This window comes from Chelonoidis abingdonii, chromosome 7 (genome assembly GCF_003597395.2).
Source record: "Chelonoidis abingdonii isolate Lonesome George chromosome 7, CheloAbing_2.0, whole genome shotgun sequence".
Taxonomy (NCBI): domain Eukaryota; kingdom Metazoa; phylum Chordata; order Testudines; family Testudinidae; genus Chelonoidis; species Chelonoidis abingdonii.
In genome coordinates this window covers 3869578-3892438 of record NC_133775.1, presented here as the reverse complement: position 1 = coordinate 3892438, position 22861 = coordinate 3869578, and the positions used below count along the sequence as shown (strand labels likewise).

Below are 22861 nucleotides of genomic sequence, written 5' to 3'. Positions count from 1 at the left end.
CCCCCCGAGGTGCACGGGGTCTCCGCTTCACCCCCCCCCATGAGGTGCCCAGCTCTCTCTCACACACACACACACACACACACACACACACACACCGAGGTGCACGGGGTCTCCGCTTCTCTCTCTCTCTCTCTCTCTCACACACACACACACACCGAGGTGCACGGGGTCTCCGCTTCTCTCTCTCTCTCTCTCTCTCACACACACACACACCGAGGTGTACGGGGTCTCCGCTTCTCTCTCTCTCTCTCACACACACACACACACACACACACACACCCCGAGGTGCACGGGGTCTCCGCTTCACCCCCCCCCCCCATGAGGTGCCCAGCTCTCTCTCTCTCTCTCACACACCGAGGTGCATGGGGTGTCCAGGGAAGCCGGGCCCTGGTAATTTGTACCAGCTTCCGCCCTCTCGTCGGCCCTGCACACACATACACCATGAGGTGCATGGGGTGTCCAGTTATCTCTCTCACACACACACACACACACATGAAATGCACATGGCGCCCGGGTGTCCAGTTCTCCCCCCTCCCCCACTAGCATGCACGGTGGCAGTGCGAGGTCTGTGGTCTAGTGGGGAGGTTGCAGGGGATGGAGGGTTGTTGTAGCTGCCTAGCGCATAGGCACTGACTGCGTGGGTGCTCTGGGGAAAAATTAGCAGGTGCTCCACACTCACTGGCAGACAAGCTCCCCCCACCTCTTCCCTGCCTCCTCTCTTGAGTGCACTGCATTCCTGCTCCTTTTCCACCCTCCCAGCATTTCTGCCCGCCACCAAGCTGTTTGGCAGCTCTCCAGGAGAAAGGGAGGAGCAGGGACACAGTGCGCTCAAGGGAGGAGTTGGGGGATTGGGTGGAGGAGGAGCAGGGGTGGGAAGAGGCAAGACGGGTGTGGGTACTTGGGGGAAGGGGTGGAGTGGGGGAAGGCGGGGTTGAACACTTACCGGCGGGAACAGAAGTCGGCGCCTATGGCTCGGTGTGAGGGCCCTTGAAGTGGTCACCATAACAGTGCTCCATTCACTCTTCTTTCCTCAGCCTGGTGATGAGTAAACTCCGGGCAGCAGCTCGCAGCGGGCGGGGACTCCAGCAGGGCGCAGGGGAAGGGAGGAAATCCCCAAGGAGGTGCAGGGAGAATGTATCGTCCCATAAAGGTGAAACGCTTTGTCTACAAGGATCTTATTGGGACACTGGAGTGAGGGTGACACCATGACTATAGTCACAGTGTGAAAGGCTAGACACGTACCAAACTGGAGCAGGAATGAGCCTGGGTGCAAAGGGACGCAGGCAAATAAAGCTGTATTTTGTAAATAAAACCCTGTCCGTCATTGAGGCTGTACGTTATTCAATCTGACCATTGAATACGTTAATTCACGGCCGATCCTAATATCCTGCACTTGTACAGCCCCATTCTCAATGGAGCCCAACTCTCTAGATGCCAACCTGCACCTTAAGTGCCATCCGGTGTTAAAATGGCATGGTGAGGTTCCTGGTTTCTTGTCTCTCAGTAACTGCAGCTCAGCTGTGCTCAGTTTACAAGTACGTACAGATTTCCTCAAACGGCCAGCCCTGCAAAATCACCTTTGGGATGTGAGAATCAGTCTGAGCTGTTTCTTCCTCATGCGCTAGCAATGACTAAGATTGCACAAGGTGAGCTTGGTTAACTATTCTGGTGATGTTGCTTGAGCTGGATAGATTGCAGCTTCCTCGTACAAAAGTGGGTGAGTTCTGCAGGGCTAAGAGCAGTAAATAGTAGTTGAAAGCCTACTTTAGTCTTTGAAATCAGAAGACTGGGCTCAGATACTCACAGGGAGTTGGCGGTCATGTTTTCAGAGACATGTAACATTTTAACCATAAGTTTGTGCTTCCTTTTTTCAACACCGATTGTTGTTGCACTTCCAAAAATAGACTGGCTGGTTTCTGGTCAGTTTCTCTGCCTCCTTCTCTGCTAGCCCCATGTTGTTTGTCTGGGCTTCCTCGCCCCTGATGTAAAGTACGCTCTGTAGTAGGCATGATAGTTGAAATCTCTTAGCCAGATGCTTATTTTGGTTAATGCATCCAGCTGAGCACAGAGAACATAGTCAGAGAAGTGTACTAGTTACATGTTGTCAAGTATAAAGAGGGGTAGCCGTGTTAGTCTGGATCTGTAAAAGCAGCAAAGAGTCCTGTGGCACCTTATAGACTAACAGATGTATTGGAGCATGAGCTTTCATAGATGAATACCCACTTCATCAGATGCATGTAGTGGAAATTTCCAGAGGCAGGTATATATACGCAAGCAAGAAGCAGGCTAGAGATAATGAGGTTAGTTCAATCAGGGAGGATGAGGCCCTCTTCTAGCAGCTGAGGTGTGAAAACCAAGGGAGGAGAAACTGGTTTTGTAGTTGGCAAGCCATTCACAGTCTTTGTTTAATCCTGAGCTGATGGTGTCAAATTTGCAGATGAACTGAAGCTCAGCAGTTTCTCTTTGAAGTTCTGGTCCTGAAGTTTTTTTGCTGCAGGATGGCCACCTTAAGATCTGCTATAGTGTGGCCAGGGAGGTTGAAGTGTTCTCCTACAGGTTTTTGTATATTGCCATTCCTAATATCTGATTTGTGTCCATTTATCCTTTTCCGTAGAGACTGTCCAGTTTGGCCATGTACATAGCAGAGGGGCATTGCTGGCATATGATGGCGTATATTACATTGGTGGACGTGCAGGTGAATGAACCGTGATGGTGTGGCTGATCTGGTTAGGTCCTGTGATGGTGTCGCTGGTGTAGATATGTGGGCAGAGTTGGCATCGAGGTTTGTTGCATGGATTGGTTCCTGAGCTAGAGTTACTATGGTGCGGTGTGCAGTTACTGGTGAGAATATGTTCAGGTTGGCAGGTTGTCTGTGGGCGAGGACTGGCCTGCCACCCAAGGCCTGTGAAAAGTGTGGGATCATTGTCCAGGATGGGTTGTAGATCCCTGATGATGCGTTGGAGGGGTTTTAGCTGGGGACTGTATGTGATGGCCAGTGGAGTCCTGTTGGTTTCTTTCTTGGGTTTGTCTTGCAGTAGGAGGCTTCTGGGTACACGTCTGGCTCTGTTGATCTGTTTCCTTATTTCCTCGTGCGGGTATTGTAGTTTTGAGAATGCTTGGTGGAGATTTTGTAGGTGTTGGTCTCTGTCTGAGGGGTTTAGAGCAGATGCGGTTGTACCTCAGTGCTTGGCTGTAGACAATGGATCGTGTGATGTGCCCGGGATGGAAGCTGGAGGCATGAAGGTAGGCATAGCGGTCGGTAGGTTTTCGGTATAGGGTGGTGTTAATGTGACCATCACTTATTTGCACCGTGGTGTCTAGGAAGTGGACCTCCCGTGTAGATTGGTCCAGGCTGAGGTTGATGGTGGGGTGGAAGCTGTTGAAATCGTGGTGGAATTTTTCCAGAGTTCCTTCCCATGGGTCCAGATGATGAAGATGTCATCATGTAGCATAGGTAGAGAAGGGGCGTGAGTGGACGAGAGCTGAGGAAGCATGCGTGTTCCAGGTCGGCCATAAAAATATTGGCATATTGTGGGCCATGCGGTGCCCATAGCAGTGCCACTGATCTGGAGATATATATTTGTCATCAAATTTGAAATAGTTGTGTGTGAGGATAAAGGCACAGAGCTCAGCAGCCAGTTGTGCTGTGGCATCATCAAGGATACTGTTCCTGACAGCTTGTATTCCATTCTGTGTGGGATGTTTGTGTAAAGAGAGCCTCTTACATCCATGGTGGCTAGGATGGTGTTTTCTGGAAGGTCACCAATGCATTGTAGTTTCCTCAGGAAATCAGTGGTGTCACGGAGATAGCTGGGAGTGCTGGTGGCATAGGGTCTGAGTAGAGAGTCCACATATCCAGACAGTCCTTCAGTGAGAGTGCCAATGCCCGAGATGATGGGCGTCCAGGATTTCCATTTTGTGGATCTTTGTGGTAGTAGATAGAATAACCCTGGTTCGGGGCTCTATCCCATGGGTATGTTGATTTGTTCCGGTGTTAGTGTAGGGAGTGTCCTGAGTAGATGGTGCCAGTTTGTCTTAGTGTATTCCTCAGTGGGATTCTGAGGGAAGTGGCCTGTCTAGAATTTGGTATTGGAGAGTTGTCCTGCACTGAGCACCGCATCTGCTCTAACCCCTCAGACAGAGACCAACACCTACAAAATCTCACCAAGCATTCTCAAAACTACAATACCCGCACGAGGAAATAAGGAAACAGATCAACAGAGCCAGACGTGTACCCAGAAGCTCCTACTGCAAGACAAACCCAAGAAAGAAACCAACAGGACTCCACTGGCCATCACATACAGTCCCCAGCTAAAACCCTCCAACGCATCATCAGGGATCTACAACCCATCCTGGACAATGATCCCACACTTTCACAGGCCTTGGGTGGCAGGCCAGTCCTCGCCCACAGACAACCTGCCAACCTGAACATATTTCTCACCAGTAACTGCACACCGCACCATAGTAACTCTAGCTCAGGAACCAATCCATGCAACAAACCTCGATGCCAACTCTGCCCACATATCTACACCAGCGACACCATCACAGGACCTAACCATGATCAGCCACACCATCACCGTTCATTCACCTGCACGTCCACCAATGTAATATACGCCATCATATGCCAGCAATGCCCCTCTGCTATGTACATTGGCCAAACTGGACAGTCTCCCTACAGAAAAGGATAAATGGACACAAATCAGATATTAGGAATGGCAATATACAAAAACCTGTAGGAGAACACTTCAAGCTCCCTGGACACACAATAGCAGATGTAAAGGTAGCTATCCTGAAGCAAAAAAACTTCAGGACCAGACTTCAAAGAGAAACTGCTGAGCTTCAGTTCATCTGCAAATTTGACACCATCAGCTCAGGATTAAACAAAGACTGTGAATGGCTAGCCAACTACAAAACCAGTTTCTCCTCCCTTGGTTTTCACACCTCAGCTGCTAGAAGAGGGCTTCATCCCTCTCTGATTGAACTAACCTCATTATCTCTAGCCTGTTTCTTGCTTGTGTATATATATCTGCCCCTGGAAATTTCCACTACATGCATCTGACGAAGTGGGTATGCACCCACGAAAGCTCATGCTCCAAAACGTCTGTTAGTCTATAAGGTGCCACAGGACTCTTTGCTAGTTACATGTTGGCATGCTCCAAGTTGTATGAGACATACGGAAAAACAGTCCCTGCCCTGATGAACATACAGTCTATGAGACGACAAGATGCAATGGGAGACCCAGGTAAGGGTGGTAAATTAGAGGCTTTTTTTTTTTTTTTCCCCTAATCTGACATGTCTCTCCACTTCTGTAATGTTTAGGAAGGGAAGGCTTTTGATGAGGGCCAGTATTTGTGAGTCTGGTAGAATTGAGGCTTTGGGGGGAATTTGAGATTGTAGAGGTCTGGCACACTGGGACCAGATGAATCCTAGAGACAGCTAGTGAAAGCCTTTTGAGGCCACACACTCTTCAGGGTCTAGTGCAGGCTTGTCAAGGCTATTTTCTTTGTTTCTAGTGGTTTGTCCAGTCTGATGGAAAGACCTCCTTTGCCTCAGTAATGAAAGAGCAGCCAAGCTCTACCTCGTGCCCTCCCCAGCTCCTTTAACCACTGGTCCTGTCTTCTGACTGGCATTTAATGTCTCCTTGTAGGCATGCTTCCTCCAGTGCCTGCCCAGCAATCTGCGTACCATCTCTTCAGCCACGTGGCAGAAATCAAGACCTTTCGGAAGAATTTGCTCGCCTGGTACGACAAATGCAAGCGTGACCTTCCCTGGAGGAAATTGGTATGGCAGGAGTTGGGTCACCACAATACGTGGTTGGGTTTCTCTCAGTTTAAAAGATGCTGCCATGATGATCAAAGCACTTCCCTTCCCTATGAACCTGTCAGGTTGCGTTAAAACTGAAGGGGCATCTAAAATCAGATTGTATCTTTCTCTGCTGATGTGGTTTGTTTCCTTCAACTTGGGTCCTATATGGAAACTAGACATGTCAGTTTCACCATGTGTTTCTAGTCATAGAATCATAGAATGTTAGGGTTGGAAGGGACCTCAGGAGGTCATCTAGTCCAACCCCCTGCTCAAAGAAGGACCAATCCGCAGATAGATTTTTGCTCTGGATCCCTAAATGGCCCCCTCAAGGATTGAACTCACAACTCTGGGTTTAGCAGGCCAATGCGCAAACCACTGAGCTATCCCTTCCCCCCAGTCAGTGTCACCTTTTCATCCTTGGTCCCATCTGTTGAGTTTGAGCTTCTAGTGCTGCACAGGGGGTTATTTATCCTTAGCCACAGACTCTCTGCTTGCCTGTTAGTTTGTATTCCCTTATCACTGCAGAATGTTCTGTTCCCACCTTGTGCCAGCCTCTGCTCTCACCTCTGTCCTTGCTAAGCCCACAGCGGTGAATGGTGACAGTGCATTTGCCTGTTCCATGGTGGAATAGCTGGTGTGGTCAGAGATGAACTTTCACAACTGTGCTGAGAATTCTGTGGGGACACCATTGTCCCATTTAAAACTCTCCAGTGCTGGTACCTGTGTGTGGCGTGGGGTGTGGGTGTGTCATAAATCCAATTTTATAAGTACAAAGGTAGAAAGACAGTTTAGTCTTTTTAATTGTTTTTCTGTATTTGCAACTGTGTATCTGGCTGGTGGAGTTTTAATGTGTATTTGGCTAAAAGTATTTTAAATTGTATTTCTGCTGGAGAAAGCTTTTCTCTATTGTCTATAAGCTGAAAAACCCTGTAATATTTACCACTCCAGTTTCTATAAGCCTGAAAGAAAACCCCCCTGGTAAAAATATTTTCCATCCTAATTTAACAGAGTATTTTCGTTACTGTATTTTCTTTCTTTTTTATTAAAGTTTGTCTTTTCCCCCCCTTTAAAGACCTGGTTTGATTTGTTTGGTCCCCTTTGGTAAGCTCAAGGAAATTGAGAATCCGTTTTTTTAAAACTAACCAGGAAAATTGGGGTGGGGAGAAGGAAAAGGATAAAAAAAAGTCTTTGTGTTAGGTTTCAGGAAAGCTTTTACAAGTCTGATTGCATCCCCTGGTCCTTGAGGGGAGGGCTGATTTCCCCCAAGGGAATCCTCTTGTTTTGATTCACGGAGCCTTGAATCTGTACTCATCGCCTATTGGTTTTCCCCCCCTGGAGGGAAGAACTGGGCGGAGCAGGGATTAAGCGAGGGCAAGGGGAGGGATACTTGTATGGGAAGAATCTGGGAGGAAGAAAGGAGGGGGAAGGGAAATGGTTTATTCCCCTTTGTTGTGAGACTCAAGGAATCTGGGTCTTGGGGGTCCCCAGGGAAGGTTTTGGGGAGACCAGAGTTTATCAGACAATCAGAGTTCTGATTGGTGGTAGCGTATTAGATCTAAGCTGGTAATTAAGCTTAGAGGATTTCATGCTAGTACCTCATGTTTGGACTCTAAGGTTCAGATTGAGGAAAGTATACTATGACAGGGTGGCCTTAACGAAGGTTTCTCTGTTGGGGTTCTGAACGTTCAGGATAAGCTTTAGGTGGAGAAGCGTCTTAAGAAAATGTATGAAATCCCTCACGCTGAGATCAAGAGAGATTGCAGCCAATTTTGTGTTGGGTTTGAATGGTTAGACCAAATTCAGCATTAATGGAAACCTTTAGGGGCCAGTCTTTTCTTTATTTAGTATCTAAACTGTGCCTAGAAAACAAGTAGTTGCTCACCTTTTCTTATTTGCATATGCAAATATGTTTTGCATGTGTTTATGCAAATATTTCCTGTGCGTCTTAGGCTCCATTGTCTGAAAAAGTAACCCTAGCCCTGACCCTCTAACCTGGTTGGGCATCTGATCTTCCTAAGAAACTCTGCAAGTACAAATCCGACATGCATCCGGCGAAGTGGGTATTCACCCACGAAAGTCATGCTCCAATACGTCTGTTAGTCTATAAGGTGCCACAGGACTCTTTACTGCTTTTGCAAGAACAAAGTGCTTTCCAAGGAAGGTTTTGGATAGAGCTGTTTTCAGGTAGCCAGTAGCAGCTGGAAGTGCAAATCCCAGCTCTCTTGGGATTCCTATAACTCCTCCATTTAAAGAGCTCTAATATCTAAATTGAGTTACACTTACAAATTTTGTTCTCTGCCAGTATTTGAACCAGGGCTCACATATCAAACACTTCCCAAGAGGAGCTGCTCTTCTGCAAACTAACTGGTATCATTCCAAACACTAGTAGCGTCTCACTAGTGCTGAATTTGACTCTCTTTAGTGCAAATGACCCTATCCGAACCAGGTGTGCATCTCCTTTCCTTTTCCCCATCCCTCCCTGAGCAGAGTCCAGAGCTGAGAACTCTGTCCAGTTCCCTGAAATTCCCTCTGCCTTCTCTTTCAGGCTGCAAGCGAATCCGATGCTAACAGAAGAGCATATGCAGGTGAGACAGAGAGAAACACGAGCTGTCTTCTTGGGCTTCTTTTCTAAGGCAGAAGGTTTGTCACGGCGTATCGTCTTTGCCTAGCACTGCAGAGTTAGCAGGGTGCATTGTGGGGTATTGCAACTTCACTGTGGAGAATACTCTGAACAAATCATGCTGCTCTCCCAAAGCCAGATGCAGCCCAAAACTCCTCTAGACTCTTTCTGAAAGAGGCCAGCAGTGTGGCCCTGGCAAGGACCCAGCATCACAGGGACGAAGCTGGACAATGATGGTGCCACCCCCTTAGGCACAAATGGCTGGTCTGAGAGATGCACAAGAGCAGCATGATACGAATGGGGAGAAAACTGGTTGCCAGTGAATCTTCTGGGCAGTAACTCTGGATATGTCAGTGGCCCCAATTCTAAGCTTGCTTCAGGTATAAGGGACTAGTGAAGCCATGGGAGGCTCCACTTTTGCCCCAGAGAGACCTTGTGCATAGGGACAGGGCAAGGTGTTGAACTGGGAGGGGGCCTTCCAGTCCCCCATGGTGCTCTCGCTTTTCCTTTGTGCCTGCAGTGTGGGTGTCGGAGATCATGCTTCAGCAGACGCAAGTGGCTACGGTGATTGACTATTACAACAGGTGGATGCAGGTGATTGTCCTTTGTCTCCTCCTCCTGCGCCGGGAGCCCTGAATTTCTGAGCGTGTCTGAAACCGCAGCCATTGCATGTCTTGTCCCCGGCCTGCGGGTCAGCCACGCGTTCGGGTTCGTCGCGCTCTGCAGACTCGTCCTGTGCCAGCGAACAAACCTCTGTTTCCTTTGCAATGTAGAAATGGCCGACGCTGCAGGCACTCGCCAAAGCTTCCCTGGAGGTGAGAATCCCCCATGGCAGGGGCCTGAAAACGCCCCCACTGATCTTTAATCCTGGGCCCTTTGCGACTAGGCTTAACCCCTGGCTGTGTGTCTTGGGAACAGGAGGTGAATGAGCTGTGGGCAGGACTCGGCTACTACTCGCGAGGGAAGCGGCTGCAGGAAGCAGCACAGAAGGTATCCCAGTGGGGGGGCAGTTGTGGAGGGAGGGGGTATTTCCTACGTCCCTCCTCTCCATGCTAGTGCCCGCTGGCCGGTGTGGGGGGAAGCCCAGTGCCACAGCTCCGTCCCCAAGTGCTAGCCAGAAGCTCCAGAGAGGAGCATAGCTGATGTGCCCAGCTCCCATTGGGAGACAACAGGTCCCTACTCAGCTCCGCTTTCCCCTCAGGTGGTGTCCGAGCTGGCAGGTCAGATGCCTGCAACAGCCGAGGAGCTGCAGAGGCTGCTGCCGGGAGTGGGGAAATACACAGCAGGAGCCATCGCCTCCATCTCCTACGGGCAGGTGATGAGAGAACCGGCGCTGTCTGTGTGCCAGTGTTGCCGTGGGTGTGTCAGGCTGTGCTGGCCTCGGATTGCGTCGGGTTTCACAGGCGCCTCAGCTGATAAGTGGTTTGGGGAACATGCCTCTCCCTGGGGCTGCTCGTGGCCCCTCCTTGCCCCAGGGCAGTCCCAGTGCTACTTGCAATGTTCCTCCTGCCTCGCTGAAAGCTGGGATCTCCCAGGGGGTCTGGGCACCGAGAGCCCAGGCCAGCTCCAGCCACCCGTGGTGCACCCTCCCAGCAGACTTGCTTGGCCTGGGGATTGTTAATCCCTCCAGTTACCCCTCCCTGGGACTGGCCTGGCCAAATGCCCTCCCCTCCTAGGGGCACGAGCACGCAGGTGCTCTGAGATGGTGACCACTGCTCTTCTGTTTCATGGGCCAGGTGACAGGAGTGGTGGACGGGAACGTGATCCGAGTCCTGTGTCGGGTCCGATGCATCGGCGCCGACTCCAGCAGCCCGGCTGTCACCGACAGACTCTGGTAGGGGATTGTTCTCGTCCCAGGAGGCAAGGGGTGGGGGTTGTATTACAAACAGGAGTAAAGTACACCAGAGTGGGCTGTGGGTATCGGTCACGGGAGACTGCTTTTCACCTCTGCTTACCATGTCTTTGGGGCAGTCGGTTGTCTTGCAGCCCAGTGGATGCACAACAGACAAGCAGTAGCCCAGTGGGCAGGAAGTGACTGCCTTGTAGGCCCATACAGGGAGTAGGCAGGGATTGGATCAGCCCTGGAGATGAAATCCCCCCACCCACCCCCAGCTGCAGTACAGGATCGTGCCTACTGGTGCATGCAGCAGCGCAGTCCCCTAGGCAGCACTGGAGACCAGCGCTTACGAAGTATCCTCCAAGCGCCAGCGAGAACTGTCACAGGAGCGGCCGTGTCGCTAAGCAGGGGCTGGGATTCTCGGCCAATCTAAGCAGAGGAGCCGGCGTGTGGCGGCTGCAGCCGGCTTTCAGAGATCACTGAACAATCGCGTGTTCTCAGGCGCTCGGGACAGCGAGAGGCGCCTTGGAGAGTGGACCTGCAGCCATGTCTGTTCGTTGCACCATGGGTTCCCAGCCTTTTCACTGGCTCACTGGGCAATGAGATGGGCTCTACAAGCCAATGCCGGCTGCCTCTAACTGCCATGAAGCTTGGGCTGCTCCCATGGATGGGAACCTGGGGTTCGGAGCCCCCCGATCCCCACTGTCGGAGAGAGCCGTCACTGGGATAAGGCTGTGGGGAGGTCCTGGTACTGTGACTCCATGTGGCTCTATTAAGGTAGGAAGAGGGAGCCTAGAGCCTAGTCACACTAGCCCAACGTACTAGAACAGGAGCAAGCCCCAGTGTCAGAGAATGGCCCAAGCCCCCTCCACCCTGGGTCTAGCCGGTATCAGGGTTCTGAGCCTCTCCCCAGCTGCAGGTAGGGCAAGTGAGTGCCTGTTTGTGCACCCTGTGGGGTGCAGGGTTGTTCCTCTTCCCAGCTGATGGGACCTACCCCCCATGTGTTGTAACGGATGCTCGTCTGGTAACCATGCCTGCCCAGCCTGCCACTTATCGCTGCTCTTCATCGTAGGGATTTGGCCAATTCTCTGGTCGATCCAGCCCGGCCAGGGGACTTTAACCAAGCCATGATGGAGCTGGGAGCTACTGTGTGCACCCCCAGGGCCCCGCTGTGCATGGAGTGTCCTGTGAAGCAGCACTGCAGGGCGCGTTGCCGGGTAGGTATTGCACTTTCCTGTATTCAGCTCAATCCCAGTAGGTCAGTGATCTGTATGTAACCCCCGTGCCCTTCATAAAAATGTGTACTACTAGGAAGGCGGCGATCGAGCCCCTAGTCCCATTCCCTGCTTTCTCACCACCTCCCTCTGGGCCCTGAGCAAGTCACTTCTCTACCTTGGGATTCCATCTGGGACGGCTTCCCAAAAGCTCACTTCGACTCCAGATTCCGTCACTTGGGGATTTTTACTGGGCATGCAGCAATGTTACACTGAGCCGAGTGGACTCAAACATGGGGAGTGGATGCAGGGTACATCCCAGATCCAAGATTACACAGAAACCCTCTTCCTTTATGTGCATTTACATGTCACATTGCATTTCCTATACATTGCATCACATGTTCTGGGACTGGCTTGGTTATGTGGTAGGAACCAAGCCCTGTACAGCACGCTCTGTCCATCCATGACTTACTCTTTACTTCACCGTTACATTCCAGGGTGATCCTGTACACTGTGGTTTTTCCCATTGTCAGTGGTTCCCTGCAGGTTCCTTCTTATCATAGCTAGCACAGATGTTCTGTCTCCAGCCTGCTGATCCATTTACCTCCCTAATCCTGTCTCCCAAGAATGGAGGCCTCATGCTTGTCTAATTATGCCAAGCCCACCTACACTCTGTAAACTGAAGGGGGTGATCTGGGGACACACACACCCTCCTGAGATCCCTATATGACAAGCTGCTGTTCTTTGGGGTTGAGGTTTTGGTTTTGGAGCTTGGGAACTCGAGATGGAAGAGCCTGGTGGGGTCATTGAGTCGGACCCCTGGGGCTGGCCCAGAATCTCACCCTGCGATATCGCCTGTGCAGGGTCCAGTCCAGGTTTAAATGACCCAGGCTATTCCTGCCCTTCCTCTGGGCGGGCCGGTTCCACAACCTGAGCAGTCCCAGCGGTGGGAAACCTTCCCTGACAGTGATCCGTGTTTCCAGCTAAATGCTACCTATAAACCATTGGCCCTTAATGTCATAGATTCATGGGGCCAGAGGACTGTTTCATTGGATCGTCTACTCTGAGCTCCTGTCTCGCACAAGCCAGTGAATTTCACCCGGTCACCCCGCTCGAGCCCAGCCAGTTGCGTTTGGCTAAAGCACAGTTTTGTCGGAACGTAGCCAGCTGTTCTGACTACACTCATGGTGTTCAGGAGACAAACGTTGTCCAAAGATAAAACAGTGCAGTATGGAAAGGAGACGTATGCAGCCTCTTTCCAGGGAGTGGTTTGTATCTCGCAGCACGTTCACCTTGCGCAGGAGCGTGCTTCGGAAATGTGCACTTCAACGAGCTTTAGTTACAGGGTGGCTTGACAAGTTACGAAACTCAGCACTAAAATCCAGCACACCTTGTTTTGTTCTGTCCTTTTCCTGGCTCTCTTTTGGATGCCACGATCTAAACCAGCTGTCTTCAGAGCTGCCTGCACTAAGATCTAGAACAAGCATTTCTTGTCTTTGGCAAGTTCTGTGTCTGCTAATGCCAAAGCTGACTTCGGCTTTGCAAAGAGTTATGAGATACTCAGTATGAGTGAACAGAATTGTAGCAAGACTGTAATGCATTCAGTTAACATAACTTCCCAACACACACATAAAATGTGCATTCTATTAATACTGTGTGCATAATACCCAGGCTGTGCCTAACCTGTATGTATTGGCCAGTAGCATCTTTTGGAGAGGCATCCAATCTTGATTTAGAGACATCAAGAGATAGAGAAGCCACGACTTCCCTTGGTAGTTTGTTCCAGTGGTAAATCACCCTCACTGTTAAAAAGCTTGTGCCTAGTTTCTCATTTGAAACTTCTCACCTCTTTTCCCTGGCCGTCCCCAGTTCCCCTCTCCATGTGGTGTTTACGCCTTTGGATGTATTGTGTACAACTTTCCAGACCTGTTCACACGTCGGCTAAGCTCTCTTCTGACTCATGGCCGCAGTGTCTTTGGGTTCCCACATCTTGTAACGTGTCATCAGGGGGCAGTTTGGGGCTGGTGCCAAATACAACACACGCTGCAGTGTGCTGCCAGGTTTGAAATGGCATAAGAACAGCCATAGTGGGTCAGACCAACGGTCCATCTAGCCCCGTATTTTGTCTTCTGACAGTGGCTGGTGCCAGGTACTTCAGAGGGAATGGATGGAACAGGGCGATTTTGAGTGATCCACCCCTTGTCATCCAGTCCCAGCCTCTGGCAGTCAGAGGTTTAGGGACACCCAGAGCGTGGGGGTGGAGCCCTGGCCCTCTTGGCTAATTGGCAGCTGAGGCCTGTAGCTGACCCTGTCCTTCCTTTGCAGGTGGAGAAGGAGCTGGAATTCGCCTCCAAGAGGCTGCTGGGAAAAGCCGCTTTCAGTTGTTCCCAGGCACCTGACATCGAGGAGTGTGGTAGGTGCTGGCCAGGGATTGCCATCTCTTGCCGTGCTCTCGAGGCTTAGCCCTGTATGGAGAGCACGTCTTGACCCCTTAGCCACTGGCGAGCTCTGAGCTGGTGGGGAAGCCGCACCCTGGGGCACAGAGCTGTGGGGGCAGCGCGGCGAGAGGCAGCAGCGGGGGCCAGGCAGTGCTGCCGTGAGCCGTAGGGCTCCTGGCGGACTCCCCTGCTGGCCCATGCAGCTGGGGTGCCTAAGCTCTGCTGGGTTACACTGTGGGGATTAGTGTCACATGGAGGCTAGTTTGGGACGTGCAGTGATTTGCACGCAAGGAGATGTTAAGGCAAAGTGTCTTGCCCGACCTCTAGGGCATCACCCCCCAACACCTTGGGGTGCCTCGTCTGGCTGATCCTGGACTGAGCTGATTGGGGCTGGGGTGAGAGCATCAGCAGCAGGTGATGGGGACCCTGGGCCTCCTCTCCTCATGCCGTGAGCAGGGCAGAGGTGCAGTCCTTGTTCCCCAGGTCTGATTGGGGCCGGTGCAGTGACACGGACTGACCTGGTGCCGCATCTGATTTGCAGCCGCCACAGGCAGCTGCTCCTTGTGCCTTCCTGCCTCGGAGCCCTGGGACAGCAGCCTCGGGGTGGCCAACTTCCCCAGGAGAGCTGCCAAGAAGCAACCCCGGGCGGAACGGACGGCCACATGTGTGCTGGAGAGGAGAGGCCCTCGGGGGGAGCCAGAGTACCTGATCGTGCAAAGACCCAGCTCCGGTAACTTGCAGCTCTGGTGTGTGCCAGGGTGGGGATGGAAAAGGAGGTGTTGGTGTCTGTGGGAACGGAAGGATCGCTGCCCCATGGGACTGGGAATGCTGGGGGGCAGGGCTCACTTATCTCGGGGGGCTGGTGAGAGAAAAAGCCCCTCACTGCTGTCTGACCTCGACAGGCATCAAACACCCATAGCCAGCCCTCCTTGGCTAGCGGGAGGCGGGGGGAACATGGGAAGGATGCCTGCGGGGAGACCCCCACCGGGTGCTCTGGCTGGATTAGAGAGGTGAGCATCTGAAAAAAAACCAACCTGCAAACATCAAGAAAAAAAGGTTTCTTTCCCCGGGCCCGATATGGAAAAATTGGAAAGAAGCTGGTTAAATGACGTGTTTGCTCTGAGTGACCAGGGGCAGGATTTTGAGGGTGATGCTGTTACTGCTGCTCTTCGGTACTTCAAAATGCTCTCGAATAATAACCAATAAGTATTTACCATGAACAAAATGTTTCCCTGGCCACATGAGGTTCTCCTTTATCGACGTGATCAGGACAGATCTATTTCCACACTGCTCCAGAGCCCAAAGGACAGAACCCTCCTTTAAGTTTACAACAAGACTGACACGTTCTGTGCTTGGTATTTTATACAGTAACAACTGTTTTATCTGGTACTTTGCCAACTGGAAAGCTCTATAAACCAGCATTTCTGACCACCATTAAAATGCCAGTTTATAGTCGGTTGCTGCGGGGCCAGCAGGGGGCTGGGGCGCAGGAGGGGGTTTGGAGTGCGGGCTCTGGGAGGGAGTTTGGGTGTGGGAGGGGGCGCAGGGTGCCGGATCAAGGGGCCACTCACCTCGAGTGGCTCCCCACAAGTGGTGACCTCCCCTGCTGCTCCTAGGCAGAGGCGCGGCCAGGTGGCTCCGCCTTTACCCCTGCCCCCACCCCAAGCACTAGCAACGCAGCTCCCATTGGCTGGGAACCGTGGCCAATGGGAGCTGAGGGGGCGGAGGCAGCACGCAGAGCCAGTTGTGGGGAGCCGCCCAAGGTGAGCAGCCGCTGGATCTGGCCCCCTGCACTCCCTCCTGTGCCCCAACCCGCTGCCCTGAGCCCCCTCCAGAACCTAAACTCCCTCCCAGAGCCCACACCCCAACCCCCCTCCCTCATAGTTAACCAGCATTTTTCACTTACCGGCACCTCCCTTCCCCCAACATGCCAAATAAAACAGTTTTTACTGTATATTGTTTTCCTATTTGCCAACAGGCGAAAAACGAAACACGTAAGTACCTTTGTGTGCAGCTACAGTCCGTCCCCAGTGCTAGATATGTTTGTCGTTGTTTGAATCAAAACTAAAGAATTTATACTGGTTTATTTCATAAACCTACCAGCCAGGACTTCCTCACGTGCTAACTAAATTGTACGTAATACATTTCACATTCTTGAAGAAGTAAATAAAGCTTAGTTTTGATAAACAAATAACTACTTCAGCTCCTTTGTCACCCCCAATTTCCATTTTTTTCCACCCCTCTCCCCAATGGCTTCTTTCCCCATGACTTCAAAATTTCCAGAAATTGTCCATCCCCAGTCTGGCTACAGGAGTGTAGGCGCAGGGGCTGTGCAAGGCGATTGGATGCAGGGCCCGAATGTGCAGCCATTATGTCAGTAATGATCCTGGCAGCGGAGCGGGAGGGGTGATTGGTGGTCACGGGCACCCCAAATCCAGCCACTGGCAGCAGCACACAGCTCCCCTGTGCCTTGGGCTGTCTTTGGGGGCTCCTTGCACCCAGCTTCCTGGAACTGACCCTGTTGCCTCTTCTCCTCTCACTTCCTGCCTGTTTGGCAGAGACTTTTCAACCGCATGAGCCCTGTACCTGGTCTGAGCAATACCCTCAGGCATCTGGTTGTTGCAACTGATGTGTGGGAGAGGTGATCAGAGGGACGTGATCTTGAAGGGACAATATCCCGCAGCCAGCCGGGGCAGGAAATGCTTGGACAGCCAGTTGAGATGCGCTGTACCTCAGGAGGCTTTTCCTAGCCCTGACCCTGGCCTGTGAGCAGAGGAACATCGGGCCCTGGGTTTGCTGGGAACCAGCTGCCGCCCGCAGCACCCTTTGGAGATGGAAATCTGGCTGTGCCAACGTGGCCTGGCTGCCCACTCCTTGCTCTCTCCCAGGCTTGCTGGCGGGGTTGTGGGAGTTTCCCAGCCTGGCCTTGGAGCTGGGGCTGAAGGAAAAGCAGCAGAGGGAGGTGCTGTTGGCTCACGTTCAGGCCTGGGCAGGAGAAGCCGTGGCCAGAGGACGCCTGCGGCATGTCGGAGAGGTAAATGGGGCCATGCGTCCATCCTGGGGTGGGTAATGGGTTCGTGGCGAGTGGGGCAGCTGACAGGAGTTCAGACCAGGCCTGGCGTAGGTCCAGGCCATCAGGGGCCGGATGGGGAGGGGCTGCGTGCTGGGCTCTGAAGCGAATCCTCCGCCTGCAACCAGGAAGATGATGTCCAGGTGCATCGGCTGAGGGCCAGGAGGCCAGGGAACGGGGCTAGAGAGTGGCAGAGCAGAGGGTCCCTGGAGCCCTCCCCTAGTTGGTGGTTCTCCTCTGCTACCCCACATTATATTCCCCTTACAGCCCCTCCCCAGCCACCGTCACCCTGTCACTCAGCGTGGATGGCGCTCGGCTCGCTCGTGGTGCAGCCATGGGGGGGCCATCAAGCAGCGAGTGCTTCCCCCACCTGGGACTGCAGATCTTTTCTTCTGCATTCCAGGTGAGCCACGTCTTCTCCCACATTCACCAGACGTATGTGGTCTATTCGCTGCTCCTGGGCGGGGACCACAAGACGGCCTCGGGCAGGCGGGACAAGATGCTGGAGCGGCCAGCATTCCGGTGGGTGACACAGGCAGAGTTCCAGAAAGCGGCCGTCTCCACTGCTATGAAGAAGGTACTCAACCCCCCCAACCCCACACCCTGGGATCCCTGGGAGTGGGGGGAGGGGCTCAGCCCTGTGCATTCCCCACGGGGATCCTGGGAGTTGGGGGGAGAGAGCTAAGCTTTGGGATTGCTGGGAGGGAGGGGGCTTATCCCCGCACACGCCCTGCCCCCCACTAGGGTCACGTGAAAGGGGGCCAGCAGCCAGCCTGGAGCTGTGGGAAGGTGCCTGCGGTGCTCCCCCTTCCTCCAGTGCTGTCTCTTGAGGGATTAGCTGGCTCTCTCTTGTGCTACCCCTAGGTCTGGAAGGCATTTGAGCGGCAGATCTGCGAGGGGAGGGGATCCGGCCAGGTGAGTGTGTCCGTGCCGTGTCTGCCAAGGGGCAGGTGAAGCCATCCAGGCCAGCCCTGGAGCCCGCATCACCCCCATCGTTCAGGGCAGGCTTCACCATGATGCTGTGCCTCAGCCCTGGCCGGGAGGGGGTGTTACTGGGGTGGGGTCAGTCTCTGGCCCCCCCGAGCCTTGTCCTCCTCCCAGGCTGTCAGCTGGGGGCCCCCCTCCATCCTCGCTGGGCTCCCAGGGCCAACGGCAGTCGCCCCACGTGTCTTCGTCCTTGTAGGGCTGCAAGCGGAAACGGGCTGCCAATCCCTCACGCGCCGGCCAGTGGAAGGTGGAAGCAGACGGCAGCCTCCCCCCGAGGCAGTTCTCCCTCGACGCCTTTCTCAAGGCCCCCGCTGGGGAATGACCGCAGCCTCCTGCTCCGGCCGGATGCGCTCGGACTGCACCCAGTGGTGAGGCCCGTCTGGAGGGAGGGAGGCTTCCTACTCTGTGTTGCTTAGGCTGTTGCATCCCCCCACAGCCAGCTGGCAGCTCTGCCGGGCCTAGCACCCGGCTGGGGCAACACCAAGTCACGTGGACTCAGCCCAGGGTTATATGAGGCCCCCCACGGTCCGTTGTTCCCTGCATGTCTTTCCTGCAGCCAGCCCCCTGCTCTCTCTGGGGCTCCCCTCTAGTGCAGGCTCGCTGGTGTTACATCCATCCCCACAGACACTTCCCTTCCCTGGGAGGCTCCTAGAGAGAGGAATGCCCCAGGGCATTGGGGACGTGAAGTGGAGTAGGGAACCTGCGCCTGCCCAGTGCGGTCTCGCTGCACTACGCGGGGAGTTACAGGGAACATCCTGCCAGCGTGACAGCCTGGGGCCTGGACATCTCTGCTCATCCCCAGGGCTGGGCTGGGCTCCTGGCTCACTTCCAGGACCACTGAGCGGCTGTCGGGTGGGGCTGGGCTGGCTCGAGCCAGTGGCAGGTGAATGTCTCTCCGCCCCAAGGAGCGATGCATTATTCCCTGTCTGGACGAGATCTGGGGGCCCTGCTGCTGCCAGGGGACAGTTCTATCCAGTCAGGGCATCCCAGCCTTCTGCCAGGTGCTGTTCGTGGAGCTGGGTTGCCCCTCCAGGCTGAGTAATGGGGGGATCTGGGGCTCTAGATGCAGGACAAAGTGGAACTGAACGAAGTGCAACTACTGTATTTCCAACATTGCCCATCTCCTCCCAGCAGCCCCGTCCCGCTGCTCCTGGGACACGGAGGGTCCTGAGACCCAGCGGACCTGGAGGGCGATGTCGGACGCTGTGTTAGGTCGCAGGGCGGTTTGCTGCTGGCCCTGCCTTGTACGCCAGCTCCTTTTCCGCCTGCTTTTACTCACAGCTGAGGTTTTAATAAATCTGAATTTTTTGTACAAGCTTTTAAAATTGGATTTTGGTTCCATTTCATTGTAGCCACCTCTGAAAACATGCTCCGGCCGTGCCACGAAAGGGGATGGGAATGGCACCAAGGGCCTGGCCCCAGCTGCCAGGCAGAGGTCACTGGCTGACCGCTGGAGCTATGGTGCAGGAAACGTGGCATCTGCTGTGAGCAGTGGGGAAGGACCTTTGTGTCCCCTGAGTGCCACATGATCCCACCCGTGGGCAGCCTGGTAGTGCTCCTCGAGCGGCCTGCTTGGTGTAGGGCGGATCAGCAAAAGCCGACCTGCGGTGGCACCCGCTGGCAAACGGCAGAACTGCAGGGATTCTCTGCTGAATGCTAGGCTGGAGTCCTTAGCACAATTGCTTTCCCATCTAGACAAGTCCCTCAGTGAAAAACTGCCAGTCTCTCTCCCTGGGGGCTGTTAACGTGAGCGCCTCTGCTGGTCATCTGTGGGGTGTAGCAGAGGTGGACTGGTGGGAGCTGGGACAGACATCAGAGATCTGCACAGGGCACCAGCAGCACCCCTCAGGACCCCCAGGAATGAACTCGGTGCTCAGATGCAGTGTGAACTCTGTGGCAATCCCTGCCAAGCAGGCGGGCCGCCCTCTCCCACGCTAGCCCCAGGGTGTCCTTCAGCTGCAGCCCCTCGGTGGCGCATTGCAGGGCTCTGCACTGGGTAGCACAGACCTGGCTCTTTGCCGAAGCAACTGGAAACTCAGTTCTCAGTTTAATGACTAAATTCAAGTGAACAATACGACGCTCGCCCCGTAAGCGAGAATCCCCTCACAGCCAGAGCAGCAGGAGTGTGAGGGAAACCCAGCCTGGGGGAGATTCTTGTAAATCAGACCAAAAACCATTAACAACAAGAACGTGGCAACAGCTCATTCACGAGGGGCAGGTGCTGGGAGGTTAGTGCCTGTTTCACTAACTGCCTGGCTGCGGGGAGAGCCAACACGCTATCCCCAGTGCGGACCCCACACTCGCGCTCCAGCCAGGGGATTGACCTGTGGCTTGGGAGGAAAGGGAGAGGATTCCCCGCCAGCTTCCTTCACAGAGCGAAATCCCTGTGGAGCCACTTGGGAAGCTGCCTCAGTGCACAGTGAGAACCAGCAACAGGAGTAGTGAGGAGGGGGAACTGTCCTGCTCTGGAGGGAGGGAAGGGGAAGAGGATGTGGGCTTTCCAGCAGCCAGCCCCTCAGAGAGTAGGGTTACAAACATGAATAGTGCTGAGATAATACAGAGCAGCCGGGATATCTGCTCCCAGGGATGCCCCCACCCCCATTCACCTGGTCATTCCCATTTGACTCTGCTATACCGCCCCGGCTGTGTTGCTGCCAAATGGCTGCCACCTTCCACCCCAGGGGTGGCCGCAGCGGTTGCTGGGCTCACAGTCCCTAAATCCACCCATAGAACTTGTGGGGTCCAAAGCCACAGGCTGAACACTGGCCGTAAATCCAGCTCCTGGCCCAGGGAGCAGGAAATCAGAATTAGCCAATCCAGCCATGCCGGTGCAGGGGGCGAGGGTTGGCTGAGTGGGGATGGGGGATGGGGCAGGGTTGGTCTCTGGGGTGGGAACATGGGAACTACCACGTGAATCCCATTCATCAATGCGGATGGCACGACCCAGGGAGCTTTTAAGTAGCTTCCAACCTCCCCCTCTCTGACCAAACAGCTGGTCTGGCTCTTCCTCCTGCCAGGGCAGGGCCATCACCTGGGGATGGAGCACTGGGGCCACCACTCATCCTTCAGTGCAGCTGGCCAGGCAGCCAGCTGCTGGCCTCTCACTGTTCCCCAGCAGGAGGGGATGGCCCCGCCGCATGACCCAGCCCATCGGGGAGAAGGTGAGGCAGTTGGGAGGGGTTTCTCTACTCCTGCTTGTCCAGATAGGCCTGCACGGATTTCCACAGGGCCCGGATGTTGCCCTCCCCAAAACCTGTGGCCCCCCGACGCTCAATCAGCTCCAGGAAGAAGGTCTCCTCAGGGAAGATGGGCTTGGTGAAGATTTGCATCAGGTACCTCCTCTGGCGTGGCCTGGAGCCCCTGCCGTCTCCCTCCCCGTCCCCAACCAGCTCAGCGTCCAGCAGGATGCCATGCTGGGACAGGAGGCAGGGGTCCTGCCCAGCCGCCCGGATCTCCTCCGCTTTGCCCGGCTCGCTGTAGTAGGCCTTGGGGGGCTCGACGAACTGCATGCCAGCCTGTGCCAGGGCCTGGGCTGTGGAGACAATGTCCGTGGTGTAGAGCCCGACATGCTGGATCCCAGCTCCGCCGTGCTGCTCCAGGAAGGTGTCCACCTGGTTCTTCCCTGGCTCCGGCAGGGACTCGGCCAGGACGAACTTCCAGTCGTCGACCAGCCTGGGCTCGCTGCCCTTCCCGTACCGCATGGCGGTGAGCCTCAGGCCTACGCCATGCCCATGGATTCGGTAGCCCTCGGCCAGGTCCTCCTGCCTGTTCATGATGAAGCGCTGGAAGCCAAAGCAGTGCTGGTACCAGTCCAGCACGGCCCGGGTACTGCCCCGTGAGCAGGCGTAGGTGATGTGGTCGAAGTGCGTAGCCTCGGCCGGGTCCCACGGCCCCTCGGGGACGTCCCCTGTGGCGCGGAAGCCAGGAAGGAACGCCCCCCGGTAGCGGGAGCAATCCAGCAGGGTGTGGCTGATGTTCCCCACGACGGATCTCACCACGCAGTAGGTGACAGAGCCACCGGAGTCAGTCACGTTGGTGGGCGGGATTGCAAGGGGGCAGCCCCGCTCCTGGAGGCGTTGGGAGACACTGGGTACGTCCTGCACCTCGAAGCACACGTTGGAGGCTGTGCTCACGGGGTGCAAGGGGCTGACGTCGTAGAGGAATTCCCCATCGCTGTGGCCCAGCACAGGCTGCTGAGCCAGAGCGGGCCGGGTGGGGTCGAATGGGAACGTGTGGGCTGGGGGTGCCTCCCCCAGCCTCTCATTGACGAGGAAGACAGCAGCTCCTTTGCGGAGAGCCAGCTGTCGGGCACGCGATGTCACCCGCTCCGCGAACAGGTGAAAGCGGAACTTGTCCACCAGGTCGCTGACCAAGCCCATCCCAGTGGGGACATGAAAGGTGATGTGGGACAGCCGGCTCAGAAAGGCAGTCATGGCGCAGCAGGGTCAGACCCGCTAAGCTCTGCGAGAGAGAGAGAGAGAGAGAGAGACTAGAGCAGCTATCCCAGCACCCAGGTCAGAATCAACCCTTTTGCTGTATGGCCCAGTGCTCTCTGCCGCCCCCTGCTGGGCAGAGACTCAGCCCCCATTGTGCTGTATAGCCCAGTGCTCTCTGCCGCCCCTGCTGGGGTCAGACTCACCCCCCCTTGTGCTGTATGGCCCAGTGCTCTCTGCTGCCCCCTGCTGGGGTCAGAATCACTCCCCCTTGGCTGTACGGCCCAGTGCTCTCTGCCGCCCCTGCTGGGTAGAGATTCGGCCCTCATTGTGTTGTATGGCCCAGTGCTCTCTGCTGCCCCCTGCTGGGGTCAGACTCACCCCCCCCCTTGTGCTGTATGGCCCAGTGTTCTCTGCTGCCCCCTGCTGGGGTCAGAATCACCCCCCCTTGGCTGTA

The 22861-nt window shown here is 54.6% G+C and overlaps 2 protein-coding genes across 8 annotated transcripts; one reads left to right on the top strand and one right to left on the bottom strand.

Moving 5' to 3' along the window:
* Positions 1–1039: 1039 nt before the first annotated feature.
* Positions 1040–19296, top strand: MUTYH (mutY DNA glycosylase). Of its 7 annotated transcripts, none has more exons than XM_032804538.2 (16): positions 1040–1150; positions 5648–5781; positions 8351–8390; positions 8946–9019; positions 9199–9240; positions 9344–9415; positions 9627–9740; positions 10162–10259; positions 11335–11479; positions 13802–13889; positions 14456–14644; positions 16803–16948; positions 17388–17561; positions 17849–17899; positions 18168–18339; positions 19106–19296. In XM_032804538.2, the coding sequence occupies exons 1-15, from the start codon at positions 1042–1044 to the stop codon at positions 18291–18293; spliced, it is 1602 nt and encodes a 533-aa protein (XP_032660429.2). In that variant the 5' UTR covers positions 1040–1041; the 3' UTR covers positions 18294–18339; positions 19106–19296. The 7 variants fall into 7 exon arrangements, with proteins under 7 accessions (XP_032660429.2, XP_032660428.2, XP_032660431.2 ...); XM_032804537.2 differs by having other exon boundaries at positions 19103–19296; XM_032804540.2 differs by lacking the exon at positions 8946–9019 and having other exon boundaries at positions 5648–5741; positions 19103–19296.
* A 1860-nt stretch (positions 19297–21156) lies between these two features.
* Positions 21157–22404, bottom strand: HPDL (4-hydroxyphenylpyruvate dioxygenase like). The gene has a single exon (XM_032804533.1). The coding sequence runs from the start codon at positions 22402–22404 to the stop codon at positions 21157–21159; it is 1248 nt and encodes a 415-aa protein (XP_032660424.1).
* Positions 22405–22861: the final 457 nt, after the last annotated feature.

Bases quoted from the DNA above. Each gene is read 5' to 3' on its own strand.
- MUTYH (XM_032804538.2), top strand. From the start codon at position 1,042: ATGAGTAAACTCCGGGCAGCAGCTCGCAGCGGGCGGGGACTCCAGCAG. The intron at 16,949-17,387 runs GTAAATGGGGCC...TCTGCATTCCAG, and splicing joins GCCTGCGGCATGTCGGAGAG to GTGAGCCACGTCTTCTCCCA. The intron at 17,900-18,167 runs GTGAGTGTGTCC...TCGTCCTTGTAG, and splicing joins AGGGGAGGGGATCCGGCCAG to GGCTGCAAGCGGAAACGGGC.
- HPDL (XM_032804533.1), bottom strand. From the start codon at position 22,404: ATGACTGCCTTTCTGAGCCGGCTGTCCCACATCACCTTTCATGTCCCC.